This window comes from Manacus candei, unplaced genomic scaffold (genome assembly GCF_025592945.1).
Source record: "Manacus candei isolate 608988 ecotype Guabito, Panama unplaced genomic scaffold, ASM2559294v1 h1tg000057l, whole genome shotgun sequence".
In the NCBI taxonomy this organism is placed as follows: Eukaryota; Metazoa; Chordata; class Aves; order Passeriformes; family Pipridae; genus Manacus; species Manacus candei.
Window position 1 is genome coordinate 2,179,553 of NW_026138105.1, and position 17,461 is coordinate 2,197,013.

Here is a 17,461-nt window from a genome sequence, read left to right on the forward strand (position 1 = left end):
GGAGTCCTTCCCTCCTGCCTGGCCAAACCAGAGCTCCCTCCCGTTCCCTGCCCACACGGTCAGCACGCAGGGAGGGGATGCAGGGCCTGGGGGCTTCTCCAGCTCCCAGCCATCCCTCTTGGTAAGGAAACTTCCCTGCATGCAGGAGGCCCTCTGGCAGTCACACTTCCACCACCCGAGACTGTCACTGCTGGAACCAAAGCCTCGTCACAGGGGCTCCAGCGAGCCCAAGGGTCCCTGCTTGACTCCCCACGCCCCCCAACTCACACAGACCACGTTTCCATACCAGTTCAACCCCAGGTTTCCCATAGCAGACACTCAGATGTCTCGTTCCACGAAGCCATTTATTCACAGCGCAGGAACAGAAACAGCTTGAGCTGGTGTCTCTGAGCACGGACCTTGAACCCCTGGGGCTTTTGTACTTTCACAGTCCAAGCACACAAAGTCTTAGCTCTCCCTCCCGAGTCTCCAGTTCCTGCCCCGTCTCTGAGTGTCCGATTCCCTCGCCGTGCCACAGGTCCCCATGCCTCGATGTCCTGCCACCCAAAGCTCAACCTGCAGCTCCCACTGCAGCTGCACCCCGAGCTCCCTCACCAAATGTATTCCTCAACATCTGTGCTTTCCAGTTGCAACTGCACACGCCCTCCTGGGAGCACATACTTGAGCTGATGGAGCTCCCTTAGCACTGCCCGAGGGTGCAGATGTGTGTGAACATGTGGCCCTTGTGGCTGAGCGCTCAGCACAGCAGAGGGAATTTGGGGCGCAGCTGGTGCTGCTCCTCCACTTGCTGAACAGGAGAAGAGCTGCAGCTGGAGCATGTGCCAGAAACTGCTTTGGAAGGAGAGGAACACCATCCCTGGGCTGTGCCTCTCGCTGTTTCTCAAGACACCTGTGGTGATTGTTGTACAGCCAACAGATTGCTGTGCCTGTCTCTTGCCTTTGTTTGACGAGCAGGAGCTCTGCAGGGGGAAAGCTGCCCTGATGAACCAGAGGGGCTGGAGCAATGGGCACCAGAGACCTCACCAAATCCAGCCAAAAAGGGGTAGGAAGTGAGAGCAGCAGAAATGAGGGCAGGGGAGACTGGGAAGGCAGCAGAGAGGTGTCTGGGCTGAGGGGGAGCCTGAGTAAAGGGGAAGGCAGGGATTTCCCTCGGCCTGTGTTTCTCTTCTGTTTCTCAAGATGTGAATCAGGAATTAGATGTTGACAGGGATGGGCCAAATATCCAGTTTGGTGCAATTGCCTGAGTTGCAGCTGCTTGGCTGTGACAGGGAAGAAGGTCTAAAAAGGGAGAAAAGCCAAAGTGAAGCCCAAACCAGGCATCTTTGGCGTGGCAGTTCCTCGCATTTCTTCCTTTGGCGAGGACACCTGCTTTGCCTCCCAGACTGACAGAACAGAGCAGGGGAAGGGGCCTGGGGACATGAGCTCTCTCAGCTGGGTCACACATAATGGGAGGCCCACAGGGGCCTCCAGGGGGTCCCCACCCACGGGTTTGGTGGACACTTTCTGTGTGACAGGATGTCATCACAGTGGTGTGACAATGCAGTGATGTGACATCACTATGGTCTCACAATGCCCCATGGGCCAATTAAGCCACTCACTGGGACACCAGCTATTGTGCCTCTGGAGCTCAAGGAGTTAGTGCAGGATCACAGCACCACAGGAGCTCTTGGAAGGACCCGTGGAGCAATATCTCATTGCTGGTGTCCTGCTGAAAGGCAGAGGCACTGCTGAGTGTATTGGGATATAGTGGGGAAAAGGGTGTAATAAGGGGACATAGCAGGGAGGGCAGCACCATCCTCGAACAGGATTTCAAAAGGCCTGTCACAAACCCACCCACATCCTGAGGTGGAAAGAAAAGCTGTGCTGCTGTGGGGGCCCTCCCCTCTGTGGACCCACAGTTTTCCCAACAGCCTGTCCCTCTGGCAGGTCTGCCTGGGTGTCTGTGTGTTCCCAGCTCAGCCTCAGAATATCCCCTGTGAAAAGGGGATACCACTGAAATGGATTCTGACCTGCTGAACCTCCCAATTGGGGTCAAGATCCCTGTGAAGCCTGGAACCAAGCCTGTCTTCTGCAGGGGAAAGGTGGGGGAAAAGGTAAAGCAAGTAGAAAGAGGTAGATCAGCTCTCCTCTTTGGTGGAGTCCCCATCAAGTTCCTGTGGCCATCTGCTCTGCAGCAGGAGCTGCAGCCCTTCAGCCGGACAGGGCTGGGCAGTGGAGGGAAGCTCAAACTCCCTGGAACGCAGAGAAAAAGGACTTGTCAGTTCTCTGCACTGGTTTCTGGCACCTTTTCACAAGTACCAAGTGGCATCTCTTTGCTACTCTCTTCTGCCTCCTTTGTACTCTGGAAAATCTCTTACAGCTTCACCAACCATTTACTTATTTCACCCTGGATGATCCCTACAACCACCACCTCACTATAGACTACAACTGCCTGCATGACCCCCACCTGCGGGACTACCATAAACGTAAGGATGTCCTGAAGTTGCTGAGGAGACAGGGCTTTGTCACCAGCGATAACAAGGTAGATTTGGACACCAGGCTGATCAAGCGGGTTCCCAGAGCACTCGCTGCAGCCGCCTGCTGTGGGCAGAGGGCAGGGCTGTGGGCTGGTTTCCCTGGGAGCAGAAATGGTGCCAACATCCCCCTGGGAAGTCCCAGCCCTGCTCCTCTCAGGCTGCCCTGCACTGCCCATGTGCTGAGGAGGCAGCCGGGGCGAGGCCTGGAGCCGGGGCGAGGAGCCCTGGCCGGGGGGAATCGGGGGCTCTGACACCAGGGGCAGTGGGGGCAATGGTGAGCAGAGGAGCAGCTCCCCTCCCACTGGGGAGGGCAGTTCTGCATGGCTTGACAGTGCCTGGGGGGTTCTGCCCTCATCCCTCCATAGGTGGTTTGCACTCTGAAGGAGTTCAATCAGTACAGGGACTACCTGACCAGGCGTAAGCTGTTTTCAGAGCAGATGTTGATGCGGAAAGAGGTGGGCAAAGCAGTGTGTTCATGGGCACAGGGTGGTGCTGAGGGCTGGGGCTTTCCTTGCAGGGGAGGTGCTCAGTGCACAAGAGGTGAGGGCTGTTCTGAGGGCCGGGCCTTGTGGCGAGGAAAGGACTGCGCGGCTCGGGGCTGAGGCAGCGCGGGGTGCTGGGGTGGGCACGGGCACGAGGACTCCAAGCACATGGAGTCCTGAGGGAAGCCCTTCTCTCCTGCCCTCGTTGCCTGGCTGAAGCAGAGTGCTGTCCTGGACCTGTGGGAAACCTCAGCACTTGCCCAGGCAACAGCGGCCACAACCTGGTGTCACCTTTCAGGAATGTATTCAGCCACCCCCGGCCAAATCAAAGCATGGCACCCAGCTGCCGGGAGCCACCAACGCTCCCCGCCCGGGAAGGCGGTGGATGCAGACTCACAAACCTTATTGCCCACCTCCACCCAAGAGAAGAGAAACCAGACGGAAATTGCAACAATCCAAAACAGTGAAAGCAGCTTTGGATGAGGACCAAACCTACGCTACAGCTGATCTGGACCAGGAAGATGCCACCCGGCCTGGGAGTGTCAGCACTGGTGCTGACTCCCAGGGGAAGCCAGACATTGCTGCTGACGGACAGGTCAAAGCTGTGTCTGAACAACTAACTGCAGCAGAAGCTCAGAAGCTCAAAGAGCTGGTTGAGACTGTTGTGCTCAGAGTTTTTGGGAAGCTGAAGGTTCCTCAGGATAAGCGTGTTGACTTTTTAAAGAACGCTGCCCAGGGGATCAGAGGAACCTCTTCTGGCATGAGAGCACAGCCTTCAGAGGCACCTCAAGATCACTGTCAGGAAATGGAAACGGTGGCCCAAGAGCTTGTAGCGACTGTGTTGGAGATGTTAGGGGACCATCTGGAGTCCCAAGCTTCTGATCAAGGAGCAGCAGCCAGTCTGGAGGAGCAACGTGTTGATGGAGGAGCCACCCAACCAGACAAATCTGAAGAAGCTGAAACAGACACTTCACACAGAGCATGTTTAGAGGCTTGCCTTGACAAACTCACCGGACTTGTTGTTAAAAACGTTCGCAACCTCTTGAAATCCATGGTAGCTTCTCAGTTTGGACGAGACTCTAGCGGTGAACACACTGAAATCCTGGAGCTTCCCAAAGGACAGGCCTCCAACATTCAGCCAGAGCCATCCCAGACACTTTCCTCAAAGCAGGGCATGGAAGCAAGACGAGGATTCCCCAGAGCATCTGAACGGCGGAGGCAGGAAGCAAGCAAGGGAACAAAGTTGCCCCCGTTACAACCAAAGCGCCGTGCAGAAGGGACTGGCTATGCCAAAACCTTGGAGCCTGAGGTTCTTGCAACAGTGAAGGAGAGCTTGGAGAATGAAGAGGATGCAACAACATCAGGCAACACTTTGGATATAAGGACCATGGCAAAACAGATAATTCAGTCTGCAATACAGCGGATTTGTCAATGTAGGCCTGCACCGACCCCCGAAGAGGATTTCAAAGGGACCACGGCATCCCAAGGAGGAAAGGAGAGCAGTGCTGCTGAGGACACCCTCCCCTCTGTGGGCCGACGGATTTCCCGCCAGCCCGTCCCTCCGGCGGGGCCGAAGCCCCCTGCCCAGGCCGGAACACGACGCAGAGCTGCGCGCCCAAAGCCCGTCTGAGGAGAGCGAGGTGTGTGGCAGGAGAGGTGAAGAGCCCCCGGACAGCAAACACAGACCCACACCCTTGTTTAGCCAATAAAGAGTTTATTCCTGTATTGGGTCTGGCTGAGCTGGACCATTTTCCCATAGCATCCCTCACAGTGCTGTGCTTTGCATTGGTAGCTAGAAAGGTGTTGATAACACACTGGTATTTTGGCCACTGCTGAGCAGGGCTGGCTCAGCACCAGCACTGCAACATTCCTTCTGGGAGGGGACACAGCCAGACCAGCTGACCCAAACTAACCAAGGGGATATTCCAGACCATATGGCGTCAGCTCAGATATAAAAGCTGAGGAAAGGAGGAGGAAGGGGAGGACATTGTTTACAACGTTTGTCTGCTGAGCAGCTGCTCCATGTGCTGAAGCCCTGCTTTCTGGGAAGTGGCCGGACATCACTCACTGATGGGAAGTAGAGAATAAACTTTGTCATTTTCTGCTTCGCTTGTGCACGCAAACTTTTGCTTTTGCTTTAGCTTTAGTAAAGTGACTTATCTCAACCTATGGGTCGTTTTCCATCTTATTCTCTCTCCACTGTCCTTCTGGGAAGGGCAGTGATAGACTGTCTAGATGGGCACCTGGTGTCCAACCAAGGTCAACCCACCACAGTCCTTTTTGGTGCCCAGCGTGAGGCAAGACAAAGGCAAGACAGTAGCTATGGAATAGCAAAGCTCTTGGATGGGACATGGAGTTTGCTGGCTGTGCTGCTCATCACTTTATTTTGCTGAGTTTTGGGAACATACCATAATAAACAAGGTCTCCATGCTTTACCCTCACACTGTGACCTAGTTAGGACAGCTGAGACCAGTTCATCACTGGATGGGTGTAACCCAAAACTGTGTATTCTATAGCCTTCCATGCCATTTCCCAGAAACTTTTATCAATGAACCATTTACACCGTCTGCACATAGAGCCTGACTCCTCAGACTATGAACTAGGTGTTAAGAGGCCTGTGAGATAGGAGGGTGCTCCTGTCCTCACACCCATTGTGGAACTCCCTGCCCTGAGGGAGGTACTGAGCATTCCTGCCTGAACTGGAGGATATACAATCTTGGGACTTTTTTAACTACTCATGGGATCCAGAGGAAGACTGCAGCTCAGTGCTCTCAACCAGACTGCAACCACCACTCTCGACTGGACTGCAACCACCACTTTTCAACCAGACTGCAACAGGTTTTCCCCTCTCCTTTTACTTTGGACTCGGGGCCCAAAGAACAACACTCTGTTCATGCCCCAGGGTGCTGGGTTATACATTTGGGTTTTGTGGGTTAAAACCAATTGTTTGTCTGTATAATCGTACTTATTGTATTATTTTATTAAATTGTTATTCTGATTTATAATCTCTCTTTTGAGTTGAGTTCATTTCCCCTGCTGGTTTACCTTTAAACCAGTACACACTGACTACCTTGTCATGCTGGGGGAGCATCTTCTGGGGACAACGGAGGAATACTCCTTCCCCCCCTCCCTGGCATTGATATGAATGGCTTTATAATGAAGTCTCCCATGGTCCTCGCTAATCCTTATGGGAGCTGTCTGATACTGTTATTGTTACTAACTAATACTGTCAGCACACTGTGGAGTTTGTGGAATCTGTGTCCTGGTGTAGGAGAGAACAAACTTTAGCTGATGATGTGCTGGGATGTGTCCTGAGGTGGCAGGGCGTGTGGAAGGACTTGGGCAGGTTCCCAGGGCGTTTGACTCCTCCCATTACCTGGGACTTCACACCTGAACAGGTATTTGACCCTGGCAGACTGGCGTGTCACCTGATGGAAGGTGCCTTGCCTATCCCAGTGAAAACCAGCAGCTTCTTGCCCTGTACTGGGGCCTGGCCTGTGCCCATCGAGCCACAGTTCAGTACTCTCAGAGGGCTGTAGTGAAGGCAGGGACCCAAACTGCCCTGGAGGATGCTATGGCTGAGACAGCGACTCAAACCAAAACAACTACAGTCAGTGAACAGGAAGAAATGGCTAAGGCAAGCTGCAGGTCCATGAAATTAGTATGGGAAGAAAAGGGAGAATCAGGAGGGGAGGGGGCCAGTCCTTCAACAAAGAAATCGAAAGGAGTGAGACCAATCCCACAGGAAACCGAAGTTACCCAGTCCCTGACCTCATCAGAACGTTGGGACTTGCGGAAAGATTCCAGCCACCAGCCCAGTGAGTGGATTCCTACCTGGCTGCTTTGATGCTGGGATAATGGGGCTGATAGTCAGGAAGGTCATGAAGCCAAACAGCTGGGATCCCTTGCTAGAGACTGGGAAATTGAAAGAGGAATTGGAAAAGACAGAGCAATTTGCAGGCTCTGGAGGTGGCTCCTCTCAAGCGTGAAGGCAAGGTATCCATTCAAGGAAGATCTTATGAACTCCTCAGGAAAGTGGAGCACTGCAGATGAAGGTATCCAGTACTTGAGAGAATTAGCAGTGCTGGAAATCATTTATAGTAATCTACGAAGGGATAACAGCCCCAAAGATCCAGCCCTGGACAGCACAGTGTCCATGTAGAGGAAGGTGGTTCAAAGCACCCCTGCATCATATTCCAACAGCCTGGAAGCATTGTATTACCTGAGAATGGATCCACCACCTGTAGAGATGATGTCCTCCTGACTCAGAAACGTAGAAGAAACTCTGGGCACTTCCTTGTCCCCACCCACACTTCCACATCCCCACCTCAGCCTTAAGGGGCAGCCCAAGAGATCTGTCCCCTCCTGGCCCAGCCAGAGGGAAAGGAATCCCAAGCTCAGGCCACGTGGTGAACTCTGGTTCTTTCTGCCTGACTGGAGAAAGACATGAAGAAGTGGGATGGTCCCGAAATCAAATCTTTGACCATGACCGGTGGTTTGGGAGAGGCGGACGCCTGAGGTCTATGTTGCCTTTCATACTTGCTTCTTTCAGCACTGTCACAATTTAAAAAATTGATAACATATGTGGCTTTCCACAGACTCTCTTGCGGGCTATACAGGTTCCCCCCTTTTTTTGTCTAGCTAACATTTCTTCCAGTGTGTGGTGTGCTCTTTCCACAATTGCCTGTCTGGTTGGTGAGTGTGGGATCCCTGTGACGTGTGAAATTCCCCAATCTGACAGGAAATCTCTTACCTTTTCTGAGATGAATGCTGGTCCATTATCAGTCTTTATTTGTTTTGGGGTACCAAGGGTAGCAAAACAACTGAGCCAGTGTCTCATTACATCCTTGGCTTTCTCACCTGTGTGTGCTGCAGCAGTTATGTATTGTGAATGTGTGTCTACAGTTACATGTACATATTTTAATGTGCCAAATTCGGAGATGTGTGTGATATCTGTTTGCCAGATCTCATTTGCCATTAACCCTCTGGGGTTAACGCCTTCCTGAGATGGCATGGGTGTGATTTTCTGACAGTCTGGGCATGCCATGATAATGTTTTGAGCTTGATTAATCGTTATTTTGAATTGTCTCTTTGGAGAACGTGCATTCTGGTGAAAAAATGAATGAGACAACTTTGCTTGCTCTAGGACCCTGGGTATGGTGTTAAACATTGCTGCTTTGTCAGCCTCCCAGTTCCCATCAGCTATTGGCCCTGGCATGTCAGTGTGAGATCTGGTGTGCATTATGTAGAAATCAAACCTTCTGTGATTGATAAGAACCCAAATAGAACACATTTCAAATAACAGATGAGGATTAGGGACATCTCGAAGAAATGAACATTCCGGACGTGAGACTAACCCTGCAGCATAACAAGAGTCAGTTACAATATTAACAGGTTGTTCAGAAAACTTTCCCAAGGCAATACGAATGGCAGCCAGTTCCAGAGCCTGCACAGAGCCTTGGTTCATGGTCTGTACCTCTCGTTCCCATTGTCCTGTATCAGGGTTTACCCAGGTCACTGCAGCTTTTCGTGGTTTTCCAGATGCATCTGTAAAGACCGTGAGGCCTTTCACTGGTTCATTTTTGCATCTGGTAGTGGCTTTTAAAGGTAAATTACTGATTTCTACCCACAATCTGTGTTTAGGGAGATGAATTGAAACGTCACCATCAAAGCTTGCCAAGGCAGCTTGGAATCCTGCGTCCTCAGCCAGCATCCAATCCAAGTTGTCCTTCGTAGCTGGGATGTAGATGATAGCAGGATCCCTTCCGTCCAGCTCCTGCAGTCATCCTCTGCCTTTAATGACAAGCTTAGCAAACATTTTGTTAATGGTCCACATGGTTTTAGGTGGTGTGTGGGGCAGAAAGAGCCACTCCAGAATTAGCAGCGGGTCTTTCTCAGTCTGATCCCACTGAAACAAGACTGCAAATGGCTGGTACCTGCTGGGAACTAAGGCCAGGCAGATTTGCAATTCAGGAATTCTCCTCCTGCCTTGCCTGTTCTCTATTGCCTTGGCACAAATGTCTAATGCCTGCTTTGCCTCTGCTGTCAGAGACCTGTTAGACGTTAGGCTGGAGTCCCCCCTTAGCAGCACAAATAGAGGGTGTAGCTCCTCTGTGGTTATGCCTAAAATAGGCCTTAACCAATTGATGGCCCCCAGGAGTTTTTGCAACTCATGTAAAGTTAAAGTGTCCTTTACCTCGAGCTGCAGTGGCTGTGGGGAAATTTCCTGCTGCGTGATCCTCCATCCAAGATAAGTCCAGGGCTGAGATCGCTGGATTTTCTCTGGTGCAACCTGCAACCCTGCTTCTTGGACAGCATCAGTTAGAGCAGCAACAACAATTTGCAGTTCATGTTCTATGGCCGTGCTAATTAAAATATCATCCATGTAGTGATAGATGATGGCAGAGGGAAAACGCTTTCTGATGGGATGAATAGCGTTTGCCACTACTGTTTGACATATTGTAGGACTATTTTTCATCCCCTGAGGAAGGACAACCCAGTGATACCTTTGCATGGGCTGTGCATTATTCAAGGCCGGGATGGAAAAGGCAAACCTTGGCGCATCCTCGGGGTGTAGGAAGATGGTAAAAAACAGTCCTTTAAATCAATTATTATTAGCGGCCAATTTGCTGGGAGCATAGTGGGTGAAGGCAACCCTGGTTGCAACGCTCCCATTGGTTCTCTGTCTGGGTTTACTGCCCTTAAGTCCTGCAGCATCCTCCATTTTCCACTTTTTTTGGGAATGCAAAACACGGGAGTATTCCAGGGACTGTTTGTTGGCACAATATGTCCTGCTTCTAACTGTTCTCTTACAAGCTCTCTTAAATGTTCAAGCCATTCCCTTTTCACAGTCCATTGGTCTACCCAGACCAGCTGGTCACTTTTCCAGACCAGCTTAATTGGTGCTTGGGACGGCTGACCAATGGCCCCTACTGAAAAACCTGGCTGCTTGCAGGAGGAATTTGCCTGACTGTGCCAAACTGCCCGAGAATGTCCCTCCCCCATAGTGTACATGGAATTGGAGTAACAAAAGGAGCTACTTTGGCTGTTTGTCCCTCTGGTCCCAAGACAGTGAGTACTTGGGTGCTCTGTCTGGGTCTTTGTGTGCCTCCCACCCCTTGAATGGTTGCAGCTGGGCAAACAGTGGGCCAGTCAAGTGGCCATTTGGAGTCCTTTATGATGGAAACATTGGCTCTCGAGTCTACAAGGCCTGTAAATCTGTGCCCATTAACCTGGCACGTCATGAGTGGCTGTGTGGCTGTGATGGCTGCTGCCCAGTAAACTTGTGGCTGTCCTCTGCTGCCAAAGGCCCCTGAACCCCGCTCCCTCCCCCCCTCCCCTGCAGGCGACGCACTGTAGAAAGGGATTAGTTGGGCAATTTTCTGTCCCTTTGGAATGAAACAGGGGGGTGAAGAGGTCCAGGCCATTATTAGAATCTCACTATGAGAATCTATCACTCCAGGCAGCACAAATAAACCCATTCTGGTAGTGGAGGACCTTCCAATCAGCAGTGCATGTACCCCTGGGCTAAGGGGACCCCAACGCGCAGTCGGGATTAGCACTACCTGTGTGGAAGTTATGAAGACTGAGTCCCTGTTGGATAAGTCCAGCCCAGTCCTGGCTGGGGTGGAGGGGCACAAAGCGCTGGCTGAGGTGGGGGGGCACAAATTTCCAGCCTGTTCCCTTGTGTCACATTTGTTTTCTGCATTGGGGCATGCGACAGCGCCCCTCGCCTCCAGTTTTTTGGCACCCCCCTTGATTTTGGGTGCTTGCGGGGTGCCACTGCTAAGGGTCTCCTAGGACAATCTCTTTGAAAGTGGTCGGGGGCACCACAGATGTAACAACCACTTCTGGGTCTGGCTCCCTCCTGTGCTCTTAATTGGGCACTCAGTGCTACTGCCAATAAATCAGTCTGATGTGCCATTGAGCCAACCCCTTGACAGGCATGAACCAGTTCTGAAATGCTACAGGTCTCCCTTTTGGGAAGGACCTGTAGAACCCTTTTACAGTCAGGGTTTGCATTCTCGAAAGCCAATTGCCTGCTAAGTATTTCTCTGGCTTCCTCGTTTTCAATCTGCCTATCTAAGGCAGATTGCAATCGATCCAAGAATTGGGTGTATGGTTCTGTTGGGCCTTGCATTATTTTTGTAAATGATAAATTGGTGTCTCGGTCTGATGTAGGTAATTTCCTCATAGCTCGCATTGCATGTTTAGCTATTACCTCATATACTTCCCTGTTGTACCCAGTTTGAGAGTCTATTGAATGGTAATTACCCTCCCCGGTGAGCTGATGTGCTGTTACACCTACCTGTGGGTCATTGGCATAAGCAGAGCAATTCTCCCTAAAATCGGTCAGCCACACGTTGTACTGGGTGTTAGTAAGACTTATTTTTAGTAGGGTCCTCCAATCGTGTGGCATAAAAATGTAGGCGGAACTCAGTGTCTCTAAAAATGCAAGGGTGTTAGGTGAGGACACGCCAGTTTCCCTTATTAGTTGTCTCAATTCTTTTGTTAGTTCATGTGGTAAGGGTTGGAATCGACGGTTCTGACGTGGGCCAATAACGACAGGGCATGTGTTGATTACTTGCAAGTCCCCCACTCATAATGCCTCCTCTCGACACAAACCCCACCTATCAATCAATCCTTCCCCTTTTGCTACCTTGCTCCCTCACAACAGAACCATCCCGGATTCCTCCTCCTCATCCCCCCATTCCTCCCCCCCTGTGGCCCCAGTGAACCCGGTTCCCTGTGGGGGGGTGGTGGTGGGTGGTGGAGGCGGCGAGGGGACGGGGTTACCTCCCCCTTTGTGCCTATGGGTGGGACGGGGCAGTGCTGGGGCCGGGAGAGAGGGTTCAGTTTCCGGTCCATGTGGCAGGCAGGATGGTGGCACCCACCCCTGGGCACGTGGCCGGCGATCATCTGCGGTGCAGGGTGGCAAATATGCTGGGTTACCCCCCCCATTGCTGTTACGGGGCCCTCTGCGCTGGTCCCATGGGCTGGGATCTCACATCACAGGCCCCGTCCCCTCCCGCCGACCTGCGTCCCCTTGGCTCCCGGTTCCTGACCCGAAACTTAAGTCAGGAACAGCTCCTCTCCCTCCCTCCCCCCGCTGGACTTTGTGTGTTTGAGTTCCTACGCCTAAAAGTCGGGCTGTTGCCAGCAGTGTGAGCGGGGAGGGTGTGTTGGCGTTGGATGCGTGTGTTGTCCGCTCGTGTGCTCTGCTTAGTGCAGACATTATGACTTGCCAGGCTGGAAAAGCATTGTTAGCTTGGGGATCTCCCCCCTGGGCTTTCAGTTTTATAAGGTTTCCTATTTTGTCCCATATTTCTCTGTGAAGGGCTTCAACTAATGGCAGTTCAGGGACAGCTGCCTTAATAAAGCGTACAAGCTCTGTTAGTTCAGCCCTCGTGGCTTGTATGTGATATGGTTTTAGCAGGATAACCAGTGCATCTGTGTCCTGTGATACTTCAGTGGAGAAAAAATTTCCCATTTTACCTTTCAGTCTCGGCGCTGCAGACGTGCGCCGCTGGAAACTCTTTGTCTATTTGCTGGCTACTCCCGGCTCTCGGTCAGCTGGGTCCGCGTGGTTCGGCTGCGGCGTCTCGGCGTTGGTGGCGGCGGCGCAGTTTCTCGGCGTCGGCAGGGCTCCTCGGCGCGGGGTGTCTGCGGCACGGGGCGTCTGCGGCTTTCGGCAGCGGCAGCAGCTGGGGCTGGCAGCGGCAGGCGAGCGCGGGCGAGGGCTGCGGCAGCACGGAGCTGCAGCACTTTCGCTCCGGTGGATGCTGGACCCTGGTGCGCTGCCTTTGGCTGCCTGCTGTTCCGATCTCTCGGCTTCTTTTCTTCTTTCTTCTTTTCTTCTTGTTCCTGTGCACTTTTCCTGATATTTTTTCGAGCTCACTAAACTGAGATTGCGTTTCTCAGACTCTGCTGAGACAACGGCTTAAAGACGTCTCTGTTTTTTTGGGTGAAAGATCCCCGCATCGGATTAATCGATGCGATAACCGGAATCTACCGACGAATTTCCTGATTCAGGGTAATCTAAACTGACCTAATATAGGTTCAAGCCCCAAGTATGGGCGCCACACGTAGGGTGGCACGTGTCTTTATGTAATAAAGAAAATACATGCTCTCTGTGAGGTGGTGAAACAAAGACGTTTATTTCAAATTTGGTGCTGCTTTTATCCCTTAACCCATGTGACTTCCTTGGCCGATAGGGTTGTCTATATCGGCGCATGCTCCCTCGGGCACTCTCACCCTGGTACATTCCCTCATACCTTAGACACACCCCCTACAGGCAATCGGGGATCTCCCAGACCTAAAAGGACTGAAATCAGCTCCTTTGATCCTGGGGAGGGGATTTCTGGTCTGGCATCACAAAGGTCAGACAGTGAATACTTTGACCAGGAACAGGAATGGAGGGTCCCTGCCTCCAGCCAGGAGGAGGAAAGGGATGACTGGGCCTACTGGATTGTGAGGGTTCAATAGCCTGGCACAGCAGATCCACGGAGGTGTAAAGCTTTAGCAGACACTGGTGCACAGGGTACACTGGTGGCATCGAGGCACAGGAGTGCAGAACCCATCGGGATCTCTGGAGTGACAGGGGGATGCCAGGACCTGTCTGTATTAGAGGCTGAAGTAAGTTTCACAGGGCACAAGTGGGAAAAGCACCCCGTTGTGATTGGCCCAGAGGCCCCCTGGATCCTTGGCATCGATTACCTCAGAAGGGGGTACATCAAGGACCTCTCAGCGGGGTTAGACAGAATGAGGCCCACAGGCCTGTCCAAAGGGGCCTCCAGAGGGTCCCCATCCATGGGTTTGGTGGACAGTTTCTGTGTGACGGGATGTCAACGCAACGGTGTGACAATGCAGTGATGTGGCATCACCATGATGTCACAATGCCCCATGGGTGTATTCAACTGCTCACTGGGACACCAGCTATTGTGCCTCGAGCTCGAGGAGACAGTGCGGGATTGCAGCGCCAGGAGAGCTCTTGGAAGGGGCTGTGGAGCACTGCTCAGGATCACAGCACCACAAGAGCTCTTGGAAGGGGCTGTAGAGCACTGCTGTGCAGGAGCTGACGCCTGGGTGACGCCTGGGTGTCCGTGTGTTCCCACCTTGGCCCCAGAGCACTGCACCTGTGAGGCTGAGCTACTGAGATGATGGATTTTGACCTGCTGGACTTTCCAATCGGGTTCAGGATCCATGTGAAACCCAGATCCAAGCCTGTCTTCTCCAGGGGAAAGCTGGGGGAAAAGGTAAAGCAAGTAGAAAGGGGTAGATCAGCTCTCCTCTCTGGTGAGGTCCCCATCAGGTAGAGGAGTTCCTGTGGCCATCTGCTCTACAGCAGGAACTGCAGCCCTTCAGTCGGACAGGGCTGGGCAGTGGAGGGAAGCTCAAACTCCCTGGAACGCAGAGAAAAAGGACTTGTCAGTTCTCTGCACTGGTTTCTGGCTCGGTGCACGTGTGTGGCAGGGCCCACACCTGCAGCAGGTGACTTTGTGTCGGGGTGCCGGGGCTCACCCAGCAATGTCGAACCGGGCTCTGGGGCACCTCTGAGGGGGACTCCAGCCTTCTCCTGCTTGCCCTGTTGGTGTATTTGGAGCAGCTTTGCCTTCCCTTCTTGGGGAATGCACACACTGTCCTCCTCCTCCTGCAGCCTGTGCTGCTCATTCCCAGGGCAGAGACTTCCCGGTGGCAGCGTCAGTCGGCACAGCCCTTGGGCCTGCCTAAGCCAAGGAGACTCTTTCCTGCATTCTCCATTGGCTGCATTTGAATGCTGCGCTTGACCTTTGAAGGCTCATTTGTGGATGGGTCTGCATTTCTTCCTGGTGGCACAAGATGCCAATTTGCTGGTGGGGTTTGTCTTCTCTCCCCCAGCCTATCACAGCCCAGCCTGGCCCTGCAGTTTGGCTCTGTGGGTCTCTGTGCCTTCAGAAGAATGAAGTGTTGGTCTTCAAAGTACCTTTACCTTTTCACAAGTACCATGTGGCACCTCTTTGCTCCTCTCTCCTGACTCCTTCATACTCTGGAAAATCTCTCTTACAGCTTCAAGGTCCATGTCCTTATTACTCCCTGGATGATCCCTACATCCACCACTTCAGCATAGAGTACAACTGCCTGCATGACCCCCACCTGCGGGACTACCACCATCGCAAGGATGTCCTGAAGTTGCTGAGGAGACAGGGCTTTGTCACCCGTGACAATAATGTAGGTTTGGGTGTCAGGCTGATCAAGAACAGCCCTCTCCAAGCGGGTTCCCAGAGCACTCGCTGCAGCCGCCTGCTGTGGGCAGAGGGCAGGGCTGTGGGCTGGTTTCCCTGGGAGCAGAAATGGTGCCAACATCCCCCTGGGAAGTCCCAGCCCTGCTCCTCTCAGGCTGCCCCGCGCTGCCCGTGTGCTGAGGAGGCAGCCGGGGCGAGGCCTGGAGCCGGGGCGAGGAGCCCTGGCCGGGGGGAATCGGGGGCTCTGACACCAGGGGCAGTGGGGGCAATGGTGAGCAGAGGAGCAGCTCCCCTCCCACTGGGGAGGGCAGTTCTGCATGGCTTGACAGTGCCTGGGGGGTTCTGCCTCATCCCTCCATAGGTGGTTTGCACTGTGAAGGAGTTCAATCAGTACAGAGACTATCTGACCAGGCTCAAGCTACGGGCAGAGGAGATATTGGGACGGTCAGATATATTTTCATGGGCAGAGGAACAACTAACCTCAGCAGAAGCCCAGAAGCTCCAATGTCTGGTCCATATGGTTGCGCACAAAGTGTTTGGGAATCTGATGGTTCCTCGGGATCAGCATGTCACCTTTTTAAGGAGGGCTGCCCGAGGGATCAGAGGGCAGTCTTCTCACATCTGCAGGAAACCAGGGCCTTTTGAGAAACCTCTAAGACGCCAGCAGAAAATAGAAGTGTTGGCCCAAGAGCTTGTAGCGATGGTGTTGGAGGACTTGGGGGACCATCTGGAATCCAGAATTGCTAAGCCAGGGGCAGCAACCAGACCTGTTGATAGAGGAACCACCCGAGCAGACAAATCCAAGGAAGCTTCAGGCAGAGCACGTTTTCACACTTGGCTTGACAAACTCACCCAAGAAGCTGTTAATAGTGCTCGCTTCTTCTTGAAATCCTACCTAGCTCTTTGGTTAGAACAACGCCCTGTCTCTGAGTACACTGAAATCCTGGGGCTTCACAGCAAAAAGGTCTCCAAGAAAAAGCTGCAGTCAGGAGTCCCCAGAGCATCTGAACAGCAGAAGCTGGAAGCAACCACAGGAGCAAAGTTGCCTGCCTTAGAACCACAGCAGCGTGCAGAAGGAACTGGCTATGACAAAACCTTGGAGGCTGACATTCTTGCAACAGTGGAGGAGAACTTGGAGAGAGAAATTAATCCAACAGCCTTAGCCAGCACTTTGGATATAAAGACCATGGCAAATCGGATTGTTCAGTCTTTATTGGAGCGACTTGGTCAACTTGGGACTGCACCAAACCCCAAAGGGAATTTCCAAGGGCCTGCTGCAAACCCACCCACACCCCAAGGTGGAAATGAGAGCGATGCTGCTGAGGACACCCTCCCCTCCGGGGACCCAGAGTGTCCCCTCCAGCCCGTCCCTCCGGCGGGGCCGAAGCCCCCTGCCCAGGCCGGAGCACGGCACAGAGCTGTGCACCCACAGCCCGTCTGAGGAGAGCGAGGTGTGTGGCAGGAGAGGTGAAGAGCCCCTGGACAGCAAACACAGACCCACACCCTTGTTTTGTCAATAAAGAGTTTGCTGCCAAGGGCTTGCTTGTGCTTCCTTCGAGCCAGGCCAAACTGTGTATGGGGGTTTTCCGTGTTGAAACCTGTCCCATCCCCTTCTGCAGCCTCAGTCTCACTGAGACACAACTTCACAGGGCATCTGAGGGAGGGACGTGAGGAATGGCCAGCATTTTTGTCTCATATAACAAGCTTTGCTGTCAGGCAAGTGGAGGGATGGGTCTGTTTGAGGCACCCTGCCTTTCACCTTGTGTGAAGGACAGTGCTGGTCTTTGCCCTGTGATCCTTTTCCCAGGGTCCTTTCTCAGAGTGAGCTCCCCCAGAAGCTCTGCTCAAATACCTGCTGTCACTGGGCAGGGCATGGACAGTGGTGTCTCCATGTGGGGACTGCTCTGCCACGTGTCCTTGACTCTTGCCTGTCCGGAGGAGGGAGGCAGGGAAAGGGGGGAGGCCCAGAGGCAGGCATTTCCAGCCCTTCAGGATCAGCAGGACTCACCCTCACCCCTGCACAGCAGCCCCCCTCTCTTCCCTCCTGCCTGGTCAAACCAGAGCTCCCTCCTGTTCCCTGCCCAGACAGCCAGCACTAGGGAGGGAAATGCTCCCTGCAAGCAGCCAGCTCTGCTCCTGGGCAGCTTGGCCCCTCAGACCCTCTTCTCAATCAGGTCAGCACTGGAAAATACCAGCAGGCAGAACATCCTCCCTCTGCTACTCCGACCCTGCAAGATCACTC

General features: G+C 53.1%; 2 protein-coding genes across 2 annotated transcripts; both read left to right on the plus strand.

The window, feature by feature from the left end:
* The first annotated feature begins 1,611 nt into the window (after positions 1-1,611).
* On the plus strand, positions 1,612-16,730 carry LOC127478124 (uncharacterized). The gene is made up of 5 exons (XM_051803370.1): positions 1,612-2,093; positions 2,360-2,521; positions 2,882-2,971; positions 3,297-4,638; positions 16,671-16,730. Exons 1-4 carry the CDS (start codon positions 1,998-2,000, stop codon positions 4,626-4,628), a joined length of 1,680 nt encoding a protein of 559 aa, XP_051659330.1. The 5' UTR covers positions 1,612-1,997; the 3' UTR covers positions 4,629-4,638; positions 16,671-16,730.
* On the plus strand, positions 13,910-16,752 carry LOC127478126 (uncharacterized). The gene is made up of 3 exons (XM_051803373.1): positions 13,910-14,253; positions 15,044-15,205; positions 15,581-16,752. The coding sequence occupies exons 1-3, from the start codon at positions 14,155-14,157 to the stop codon at positions 16,658-16,660; spliced, it is 1,341 nt and encodes a 446-aa protein (XP_051659333.1). The 5' UTR covers positions 13,910-14,154; the 3' UTR covers positions 16,661-16,752.
* Positions 16,753-17,461: the final 709 nt, after the last annotated feature.

Bases quoted from the DNA above. Each gene is read 5' to 3' on its own strand.
- LOC127478126 (XM_051803373.1), top strand. From the start codon at position 14,155: ATGATGGATTTTGACCTGCTGGACTTTCCAATCGGGTTCAGGATCCAT. The intron at 14,254-15,043 runs GTAAAGCAAGTA...TCTCTCTTACAG, and splicing joins GGGGAAAGCTGGGGGAAAAG to CTTCAAGGTCCATGTCCTTA. The intron at 15,206-15,580 runs GTAGGTTTGGGT...ATCCCTCCATAG, and splicing joins TTGTCACCCGTGACAATAAT to GTGGTTTGCACTGTGAAGGA.
- LOC127478124 (XM_051803370.1), top strand. From the start codon at position 1,998: ATGGATTCTGACCTGCTGAACCTCCCAATTGGGGTCAAGATCCCTGTG. The intron at 2,094-2,359 runs GTAAAGCAAGTA...AATCTCTTACAG, and splicing joins GGGGAAAGGTGGGGGAAAAG to CTTCACCAACCATTTACTTA. The intron at 2,522-2,881 runs GTAGATTTGGAC...ATCCCTCCATAG, and splicing joins TTGTCACCAGCGATAACAAG to GTGGTTTGCACTCTGAAGGA.